Here is a 12,040-nt window from a genome sequence, read left to right as displayed (position 1 = left end):
CCCTCAGCAGTGTACTTCGGTCCTTCTGCCTGTTCTGCTCCCCGCTCTGGCTCTGGTGAATTCTCTCACCCTCCCGCACTTCTGACTGTACCCAGTGCTTGTATAAATAAATAAATAAATCTTAAAAAAAAAAGATAACACACTACATTTGCTGTGAAAAAAGGATGATCCAGTAAATAATTTATGAAATACAACAAAAGACATAATGTGCTTTGTTTTATGATAGGGATGATGGATTTGTTTAGTATAGTGGAAAACTTTCTAAATTGGGAGTAGGGAGATAATAATTAATTCATTCATCTATTTACCAAACAAATATTTATAGATTACCTATTCAGAATCTGTTCTAAGCACTAGGGATGCAGTAATGAACATAACAGATAAAACACCTTCCCCTCAAACAAGTTACCTTTCAGTAGAGTGAAAGAAATAACAACAAATAAAAAAGTAAAATTGTTATAAGATGTTAATAATGCAACAGAGAAAAATAAGCTTAGGAAGGAGGCCAGATGATGAAAGGTGACTAGGTGGGGTTCCAATTCTAAATATTCAAGGAAGGCCCTACTGAAAACAGTAACATCTAAGAAAAAAACTTGAAGACTAGTGATCAAGCCATAGTCATTTATAGAGAGAGTACTCTAGGCAAGAGGAAAGGCAAAATCTAAGATGCTGAAGCAGGATACTTCCTAGATCCTTTGAAGACCACCCAAAATAGTCAATAAAGTGAGCACAGGGAAAGTTACAGAATATGCACTTGGAATGTTGAACAAACGTGGAGGATGTTGTACCATTGTTAGGACTTTGGCTTTAATCCCAGTAACCTGGGGAACTAAAAGAGGGTTTTTTGAACAAAAGAGTGACATCATGTGACATATTAACAAGTCACATGGGCTACTCATGGAAAAGAGACTGTAAGATGTGGTGGTGGGGGAGGGAACAAGATAGAGGCAAAGAGACCATTCAGGAGGTCACTAAACTAATCTATTGTAGTAAAGAAATGATGGTCTTGGAAAAAAAGGAAGATAATGGTGAATAACTAACAGTCCATTGACATTTGTTTCTCTTGCTCCATTTATTTTATGGAACAGGAGGGGCTGCTTAGACCAAAGTTATTCAATACATTGCTTGATTCTTTCCTTTTTGCACCTAGGTGTGAAAATATAAAACAAATGTGGCTGTGGCATATAAATAAGCATGCACAGTGTGACTCTTCTTATCCAACATTTTTAAAAGCAGGGGTCCTTTATTTACTTATCCTGTCTGTTTCCTGTTGGCAGTTGTATGTAGATGATGAGGAGGACCTTGGAACTGGCAGAGCCACCAGATAAGAGAGCCTGGTGGGGAGTCACCCACTCACAACAAACACCCACCTTATATAGTGTATAGTCAGAAATAAACCTTTGTTAAATTGCTGAAAAACTGAGGTTTATTAATTACAGTAGCTAGTTTTATTGTTTCTAAAACAATACCAACCTTGAGAAAAATGCCTCCACTTCTCTGGGCTACAGTTAATTCATTTATAAAAACAGGCGGTTGGGGGGGCGGAGCAACATGGCGGCGAGGAGACGCTGCGAGTAAGATCTCCCATTAAAAAAAGTTAATAGGGAGGAAAAGCGGCAGGTCCCAGTGAGAACTGGGACACGGAAGATAAACGGACTACTCCAGCAAACTGCCCGAAGAAGAAAGTTGCCATAAAAGAGGACGAGAAGGGAGGGAAGCGCAGAACCCTGCTCCCCTCCCCCGCCCACAAAGTCGGCACTCTCCGACCGGCAGAAAGGAGGGAAACAACAAACCAAAACGGCCAACAAGAAAAACGGACGCAGCAAGTGGGACTGTGAGTGGAAAGGAACTATTGCAGCCACCACACCCCGTGAACGGGAGAGGCGAACCCTGCAGGATCCGCCACGGAGGTGAGCTCCAGGCGCCATTAAAGAGAGCCACGCCCCCCAGGAGGAGACCAGCACCAGCACACAGCCCCGGCCGCCCGGTAAGGTTGCGTGCGGAAAGTGGCGCGGATCCGGACCGGATCGCAGCTGCCCAGGTCCCCGCGCCTGCGACCTAGGCTTGCGGGGAGATGGCGGAGGCCCTCCCTGAGTGAGCAGGAACAAGGCGCCCAGGCAGGGGAGCGGGATTCAAAAGGCGCCATTCCCGCGCCACTGATCTGGGCTACAGCCTGCGTCCTGGAACTGAGGGCTTTGGAACTGAGACCCGGGCGGGGCACGAAATTAGGGGGAGACTGCGGAGGCCCTCCCTGAGTGAGCAGGAACAAGGCGCCCAGGCAAGGGAGCTGGATTCAAAAGGCGCCATTCCCGCGCCACTGATCTGGGCTACAGCCCGCGTCCTGGAACTGAGGGCTTTGGAACTGAGACCCGGGGCACGAAATTAGGGGGAGACTGCGGAGGCCCTCCCTGAGTGAGCAGGAACAAGGCGCCCAGGCAAGGGAGCTGGATTCAAAAGGCGCCATTCCCGCGCCACTGATCTGGGCTACAGCCTGCGTCCTGGAACTGAGGGCTTTGGAACTGAGACCCGGGGCACGAAATTAGGGGAAGACTGCGGAGGCCCTCCCTGAGTGAGCAGGAACAAGGCGCCCAGGCAAGGGAGCTGGACTCAAAAGGCGCCATTCCCGCGCCACTGATCTGGGATACAGCCCGCATCCTGGAACTGAGGGCTTTGGAACTGAGACCCGGGCACGAAATTAGGGGGAGACTGCGGAGGCCCATCCTGAGTGAGCAGGAACAAGGCGCCCAGGCAGGGGAGCAGGATTCAAAAGGCGCCATTCCCGCCCCACTGATCTGGGCTACAGCCCGCGTCCTGGAACTGAGGGCTTTGGAACAGAGACCCGGGGCACGAAATTAGGGGCGTGGGTTCCCCACGATGGTGGGGCACAAGGCAGACACAGCACCCCAAAGCCGTTGAGGTGTACCCTACCATCCCCGCTCTGCTCCCTGTCCCAAGGGGTGGAAAATCAGCTCCCCAAGGGCTCTAGGAGAGATCTCTGGCGCCACCTAGCGACTTGAAGCCAGCAGAGGTTCCTGAAGGAGCTAGTGGCCAGCTGGGGAGTTTGCCCACACCGGGCCCATTCCGAACAAGTAGTCTGAGCCCACAGGGAGAGCGAGCACCCACAGCCGGGGCAGACCAGATGCGCAGAAGAGTGTGCCTGAGACCAGACACGCAGGGAGTGTGTCCCACATCACCATTTTAGAACAGGGACATTTCTTCAGTAAAGACTACCTGCAGAAGGCTTCCTCAGGAGCCAGAGGTGAGCGGGGGAAGTTCGCCCACGCCAGACCCCCTCTGGCCTGCAGTCCAAGCCCAGAGGGGAGCAGGAACCCACCGCCGGGGCAGACCAGGCACACAGGGGAGTGTGTCCCTACATCGGCATTTTAGAACAGGGACCTTTCTCCAGTAAAGACTGCTTGAAACTGACAGATGACTCCTGGAAGAACCAGAGGGGAACAGAGAAGCCCACCCAAGATGCCGGCCAGTCCCAACTACACAGTGTCCCAACGCATACGGCAAATTAGAAAACAGACAGTAGGGAAGAGAAGAACCACACGCAACCTAGCAACTCTCCAGAGAAAAAGCACACCACAAAAAGAAAGCCAGCCCCCAGATTGCAAAGACAATAACTTGGAAGAATTTCTGAGCCTTCCAGAAAGAGAATTTAAAATTGCCGTGATTAAAAAACTAACAGAAGTCATAAAGGAAAACAATGATAAGGGAAAAATAATCAACGATCAGAAGAATGCAATTGAGTCCCTAGAGAGGGAAAACAATGGTCAGAAGAAAGAAATTGAGTCCCTAAAGAGGGAAGTAAAAGAAATGCAGGAGATCAAAGAATTAATGGAAGAACTAAAGAATTCTGGGAAAAGCAATGAAAGCAGAATAGATGAAATGGAAGAACGAATAAGTAATCTTGAAGACATAGAAATAAAAAGAACCAAAACAGAAAAGGAAAGAGAAGTACGAAGGAAAAAGAACGAAGAAAGACTTCGGGAACTATCTGACTCCATGAGGAAAGGAAATATAAGAGTTATAGGAATACCAGAAGGAGAGGAGAGAGATGTAGGAACAGAGAAAATATTCAAAGAGATAATTGAAGAGAACTTCCCAAATGTGAAGAAGGAGCTGAAAATTGATATACAAGAAGCAAGAAGAACACCAAACTTCCACGACGAAAGGAAAAATACAGCAAGACACATAATAGTAAAGCTCCCAAGAATCCAGGACAAGGAAAAAATAATGAAGCTGGCAAGAGGGAAGAAACAGATAACATTCAAAGGAAAGCCAATCAGGCTGACATCAGACTTCTCCGAAGAAACACTACGGGCAAGGAGAGAGTGGAGGGACATAGTCAACAGACTCCAAGAAAACAGATGCCAACCAAGAATACTCTATCCCGCAAAGCTCTCCTTCCTCTTTGAAGAAAGAATATGGACCTTTCCAGACAAACAGAAACTCCGGAATTTCATTGCAACTAAACCCCCACTCCAAAAAATACTACAAGGAGTCCTAAAGCCAGAACCTCAGAGGGACGAATAACAATGAAAGAAGGCCAAAAAAAAAAGTTATTAAAAGAATAAATAAATAAAATCAAAGGAAAGACAAACACAATGGCAAATACAGATGTTAACATATCAATAATAACTCTGAATGTAAATGGACTAAACTCTTCAATAAAAAGACACAGAGTTGCAGCCTGGATTAAGAAACAAAACCCAACCTTTTGCTGTCTCCAGGAAACACATTTAGCTACAAAAGATAAAAATAGGCTCAAAGTTAAAGGATGGAAAACAATCCTACAAGCAAATGGACCAAAAAAGAAAGCAGGAACAGCTATACTTATATCAGATAAAACAGATTTCAAACTCAAAAAGATAAAAAGAGACCCCAAGGGTCACTACATTATGATCAAGGGGACAATACTTCAAGAAGAAATAACACTCATTAACATATACTCACCAAACGAAGGAGCACCAAAATATATCAGACAACTGTTGTCCTCTCTGAAAACAGACATCAGAGAAAACACATACGTAGTGGGAGACTTCAACACACCACTATCAACAATGGATAGATCAACAAGACAAAAAATAAGTAAAGAAACTAAAGCTCTAAATAAGGACCTAGAGCAATTGGGCTTAACAGACATCTATAGAACACTAAACCCCAAAAAAACGGAGTACACATTTTTCTCAAGCGCACACGGATCATTCTCCAGGATCGATCACATACTGGGGCACAAGACAAACATCAACAGATACACCAAGATTGAAATCATATCAACCATCTTTTCTGACCATGAAGGCATCAAACTAGAAATAAACCATAAAAAGAAGGCAAGGAACTTTCCTACCTCATGGAGATTAAAAACCACACTACTGGAAGACCATTGGACTAATGAGGAGATCAAAGAAGAAATTAAAAAATTTTTTGAATTGAACGACAAGGAGGACACCAATATCCTAAATGTATGGGATGCAGCAAAAGCAGTAATAAGAGGAAAATATATAGCAATAGAAGCTCACATCAAGAAACAAGAAAGAACGCAAAGAAACAACCTAATCTCGAAGCTCAAAGATCTAGAAAAAGAACAACAAAAAAACCCCAAAACCAGTAGAAGAAAAGAAATAATAAAAACCAAAGCAGAAATAAATGAAATTGAAACTAAAAAAACAATCCAAAAGATCAATGAAACCAAGAGCTGGTTCTTTGAAAAAATCAATAAAATAGACAAACCCCTAGCCAGGCTCACAAAGGAAAAAAGGGAGAAAGCACAAATAAACAGGATCATCAATGAAAGAGGAGAAATCACAACGGACACACCAGAAATCAAAAGAATAATCAGTAACTACTATGAACAGTTATATGGAAACAAGTTCAACAATCTAGAGGAGATGGACAAATTCCTACAACTCTACAATCACCCAAAGCTAGATAAAGAAGAAATAGAACACCTAAACAGACCAATTACAATTAGCGAAATTGAAATGGTAATAAAAAACCTCCCCAAAAACAAAAGCCCAGGACCTGATGGATTTACAAATGAATTCTACCAAACATTCAGAGACGAATTAGTGCCTATCCTTCACAAACTCTTCCAAAAAATTGAGAAGGAAGGGACAATACCAAACACGTTTTATGAAGCCAACATTACACTAATACCAAAACCGAACAAGGACAACACAAAAAAGGAAAACTACAGGCCAATCTCCCTAATGAACACTGATGCAAAAATCCTCAATAAAATTTTAGCTATCAGAATCCAACAATGTATCCATAAGATAATTCACCACGACCAAGTTGGATTCATTCCAGGGGCACAAGGATGGTTTAACATCCGAAAATCAATCAACGTTATCCAACACATCAACAAAAAGAAATATAAAAACCATATGATAATATCAATAGATGCTGAGAAAGCTTTCAACAAAGTGCAACACCCATTCATGATAAAAGCCCTTGAAATTCTTGGGATACAAGGAACATACCTCAACATCATAAAGGCCATCTATGACAAGCCAACAGCCAGTATCATTCTCAATGGTGAAAAGCTGAAAGCAATTCCATTAAGATCTGGAACAAGACAAGGATGTCCACTCTCACCATTGCTTTTCAATATAATACTGGAAGTCCTAGCCAGGGCAATAAGACAAGAGAAAGACATCCAAGGAATCCAAATAGGAAAAGAAGAAGTCAAACTATCACTATTTGCAGACGATATGATATTATATATAGAGAACCCCAAAAACTCCACAGAAAAGCTAATTCAACTCATCAATCAGTTCAGTAAAGTGGCAGGATACAAAATCAACACGCAAAAGTCAGTAGCCGTCCTATACACAAACAATAAATCTGAAGAAGAAGAAATCAAAAAGACCATCCCTTTTGTTATTGAAACAAAAAAAATCAAATATTTGGGAATAAATCTAACAAAAGAGGTAAAGGACCTATACAAAGAAAACTATAAAACACTGTTAAAAGAAATAGAAGAAGACACAAAGAAATGGAGAGACATCCCCTGCTCATGGATTGGAAGAATAAACATTATTAAAATGGCCATCCTTCCAAAAGCAATATACAGATTCAATGCTATTCCAATCAAAATTTCAATGTCATTCTTCAAAGAAATAGAACAATTATTGATGAAATTCATATGGAATCACAAAAAACCCCGAATAGCCAAAGCTCTCCTGAAAAAAAAAGAAGGGAATGGAGGCATCAGACTCCCAGACTTCAAACTATACTACAAAGCCATAATCATCAAAACTGCATGGTATTGGAACAAGAACAGACATACAGACCAATGGAATCGAATAGAAAATCCAGAAATAAACCCACAGATTTATGGTCAACTAATCTTTGACAAAGGAGCAAAGACTATGCATTGGAGCAAAGAAAGTTTGTTCAATAAATGGTGCTGGGAAAACTGGGTCGCTACATGCAAAAGAATGAAGCTTGACCACTACCTCACACCATACACAAAAATCAACTCAAAATGGATTAAAGAACTAGACATAAGACCTGAAACCATAAAATATATAGAAGGAAATATAGGCGAAACACTACGTGATTTGCACATCAAAGACATCTTTACAGACACATCACCCAAAGCAGTGATAGTGAAGGCAAAGATAAACAGCTGGGACTACATCAAATTAAAGAGCTTTTGCACAGCAAAAGAGACAATAACAAAAACAAAGAGAAACCCCACCAACTGGGAGAACATTTTTGCACCCAACACTAATGATAAAGGACTGATCACAAAAATCTGCAAAGAGCTGATGAGACTCAACAACAACAAAGAAAATAATCCAGTCAAAAAATGGGCAGAAGAGCTTAAAAGAAACTTCTCTGAAGAGGAAATGCAAATGGCCAACAGGCATATGAAAAAATGTTCAACATCACTTGTCATCAGGGAAATGCAAATCAAAACTACCATGAGATACCATCTTACACCAGTGAGAATGGCACATGTTAAAAAAACTAGCAACAACAAATGTTGGCGAGGGTGTGGAGAAAAAGGAACTCTTCTGCACTGTTGGTGGGAGTGCAAACTGGTCCAACCACTGTGGAAAGCTGTGTGGAGATTTCTGGACCTACTAAACATAGAGCTTCCATATGATCCAGCAATTCCACTCCTAGGTATTTACCCAAAGGACACAGAAACATCAATTCCAAAGAACACCTGCACCCCTATGTTTATAGCAGCACTGTTTACAATAGCTAAGCTTTGGAAACAACCCAAATGCCCAAAAATAGATGACTGGATCAAGAAGATGTGGTACATATATACCATGGAATATTACTCAGCATTCAAAAAAGATAAACACATGCAATTTGCAGCAACATGGATGGCGCTGGAAGGGATCATGCTCAGCGAAATAAGCCAAAAAGAAAAAGAAAAATACCGGATGGTCTCACTCATAGCAGGAATCTAGAAAACTTAAATAAGGGACCAGGAAAATGAATAACTATAAGATAGTGAAAATCAAAATCAACAAAAAACTATGAACCAGAGACACTTTTAGGGGGGCGGGAGGGGAGGGATTGGGGTCAGAATGGGGAGGCTGCAATTGTATGGGGAATATAACAATAAAATTTATTTAAAATAAATAAATAAATAAAAATAAAATTTAAAAAAAAAAAATAAATAAAAAATAAATAAAACCAAAAAAAAAAAAAAAAAACAGGCGGTTGGACAAGATAATCAAAGTTGCTTACCACTATTCTAAAATCATTAATCCCTGATTAATTTGATTGCATATGAACAAACATGAGCTCAGACTTACATCATCCCACCTTCCATAAATTCATCATTAACTACATGTACACAGAACCCAAATGGAGTTTCTAAATTCTTTTATCCAAAAATGATCAAAATTGCTAACATCATCAGTGAAGCATCTTTTCCTTACCTGTGTGGTGGGGCACTGTAGATTTACCATCACTGAGGGACTGGCACAGCTGAACAGGTTATAGTAAAACAAAATGGTCTTGTTTCTGTTGAGAAAACAACATAACAATCTTTTTTTAGAGACTGTGAAAATGTTCCATATATTTTAGATCTTGATTACTTCTCATATAATATGACCTTTAGAAATTGTATTCACTTTCTCTGACACCCCTCATTAAAATCACCTTTTTGTAACAGGAAAAAGTTGAAATAAACTGTCCAACAAGGAATGGGTTAAAGAAAGAATTTTCAGTTAATAAAATGGAAGATTATACTGTCATTCAAACTATTTTTGAAGAAAATGTTTAATGGATGGTGAAATTCACAATACATTAATTTTTGGAAGCAGATTGCTAAAGAGTTTTAAACTATGATTTGATTTAAAGTTGGCAAAAATATTGTAACATATACAGAAAAATTATTATAGCTGATTATTTTTCTCTGGTTAATTATTGTGGATTCGCTGAAATAAACATGTATTACTTTGATACTTTTAAAAAATATCAATAAGTTGAGAGAGATTCTTTGTGTGTTCAAAATTATGGCCCATGGCACAAGAATGGGACAGGTCAATGTTTATTATCACAAGGACCAACTGGAGTATTAGCTTGCAATTTGACAAGTCATGGCTCCATTTTGAATCTCAATTTATTCATCAGTAAAATGGGGATAATATCAGTCATACCTACTTCATTGTGGTGTTTGGAGGACATAAAATAATGTGCACTGGACTCAAGACAAATATTTCCAACTTAATATGTATAAGTAAAACTTGGCTGTCTGTTGAAAATCCTGATTCTTGGCTCATTTTCAACCACTGAGAGCTCATATCTCTGGATTTATGGCTCAGGAATTCAGAGTTGTTGTTGTTTTTTTTTTAATTCTTCCCTGTAGATTGAAAACAGCCCTAAACATTCAATAAGCATTTCCCTAGCTTCTTTACAAGACTCAATTAATTATGACTAAATTAGGGCCTCCCCGGTGGCGCAGTGGTTGAGCGCTGGGTTGCGAAGCTGCCCGCGGCCTCTGTGGCGCCGGTTCGATCCCCGGCTGCTCCCCGGCCACCGGAGGAGGGTCCCACATGGCGCGCAGACCTCTCCTGCTGCCCGCTGCTCCCCTCAGCAGTGTACTTCGGTCCTTCTGCCTGCTCTGCTCCCCGCTCTGGCTCTGGTGAATTCTCTCACCCTCCCCCAGCGCTTCTGACTGTACCCAGTGCATGTATAAACAAAACAAACTAATAAATAAATAAACATGCCTCTGTAAAAAAAAATTCTTTAAAAAAAATTATGACTAAATTAGCAAACAATGTGTGAAATAGGCTGCTCAGTAAGACTGAATCAGAATCATGAAATAGGATGCAAATCTAAAGATAGAGTGAAGCCTTCACACACACAAAAAAATGTGGACTAGATCATTACATCACTGCTATCCCCTTCATGCCTCTGTCTACATAAGTGAAAGGCTGGGGTAAGGAGATGGATTGGAAGTAATAGAGTTGACAAGATACAATGATCACAGTTAAAAGAATTTTCCATACCTTCCTCATTGAGGGTGTGGATTATCTCATTCCAATTCTAAATTACAGAAAATTTTGAGAGAATTTCTTAAAAGAGACAGAGAATACATATAAGAAAGGCAGGTCAGTGCCTTTTTTTCCAAATAGAAACCTCTTTTGTATTACACCTCTGCTAGTCAGCCCTTGGCTTTCATTTTAGCAGGGAGAAATGAGACCCAAAAAGATCACAAGAGACTTTTTGAAAATCAATGGAGCAGAAAGAGGGCATCAGCCTGTCTTGGGAGGATGTGGGCTCAAGTCAAGTGGGATTATGCCTCCCAAGGGGCACCTCTGACAGTAAGGGAGTAGGGGGTGAACTGTGAGGGATGGAGTTGAAGAGTTTGGAAGGCAAGCCAAAGGCAATCTCTCAAATCATGGATCTATTCAGTGAGGATGTTGCTAGAGACTTCTACCTTTATCCTGTGAAAGAACCAGACTTGGGATGCTTATCCCAAAGCATTCAAATAGATAGTCATTTACATCTTCGCTGCGGGAACTATAACTATGTGGGACTAGGGCTATGATCAGGAAAGTAAGACACTCTTCTTCCATCACCCAGAACACAATGAAAGGTTTAGAACCAGAAGAGAGGGAAAAGAAAGGAAATAGTAAACCAGGCTCTTTCCACACTAAGCTCCTTTTCAGAGTTTACATTACTTTGCCTGAGCCAAACAATTAGAACACATGAGATAAAATTTTAAATTGGAACATACTGAAATTCGTAACCACAGAAAGTGTCTAAAAGCTGTGGGAGCTGCCTGATGTAAAAGTGAGAAGGGATTTGAAAGAGCACTGTTAAAGGCAATGATAAGGGGAAAATAAGCTTATGTCATGTACATCAAGTACCAATAGCTCAAGAATCTGCTTATAAGTTCCATTCCTCAGTATCTATCTGAACAACAACAACAAAACACTAGTAAATCACTAATTCAAAGGGATATATGCACTTCTATGCTTACTACAACACTATTTACAATAGCCATGCTATGGAAACCACCTAAGTGCCCAACAACAGATGAGTGGATAGAGAAAATGTGGCATATATACACAAAGGAATACTACTCAGCTATTGAAAAAAAGATTTTTTTTAACATCCATATGGATGGAACTGGAAGGTATTATACCAAGCAAGATAATGGTAATGATAAATTCTGAATGATTTCACTCATATTTGGAATATAAAGAAATAAAGCAAAGAAACAGAACAAAACTAAAATAAGCCCTAGAAATGCGACCACAGAATTGAGGCTACCAGAAGGGGAGGCTAGAGGTGGAGAGCACACCTGGGAGGGGTCAGTGGACGATGGTGGAGGATTACTGATGCTTTGGTGGTACACGTGGTGTGGCAATATGCAATTGAAGAGATGGGAATCTATACCCATAAAACATACACATTGTTACAAACAAATGCTATCTCAATAAAAAAAATTTTAAACACCAGGTAAGAAAACAGTGCTAAATAACAACCTACATTAAATACAAGAATAAAACTGCTGTGCTAGACAATAGGGAAAGAAGAATCTGCTTAT

The 12,040-nt window shown here is 40.8% G+C and overlaps 1 protein-coding gene across 1 annotated transcript in view; it reads right to left on the bottom strand.

The window, feature by feature from the left end:
• The window catches only part of SLC44A5 (solute carrier family 44 member 5), a gene marked incomplete at both ends in the record, with an annotated part of 126,006 nt that overhangs the window by 43,411 nt on the left and 70,555 nt on the right, over nt 1-12,040 (bottom strand). The window contains one exon of the mRNA XM_084242342.1: nt 8,919-9,003. Coding sequence (XP_084098468.1) covers nt 8,919-9,003 — 85 coding nt within the window. The remainder of the gene's footprint in view (nt 1-8,918; nt 9,004-12,040) is intronic.

This window comes from Talpa europaea (genome assembly GCF_964194135.1).
Source record: "Talpa europaea genome assembly, chromosome: 9".
NCBI lineage: Eukaryota > Metazoa > Chordata > Mammalia > Eulipotyphla > Talpidae > Talpa > Talpa europaea.
This window is presented reverse-complemented; position numbering and strand designations above follow the sequence as displayed.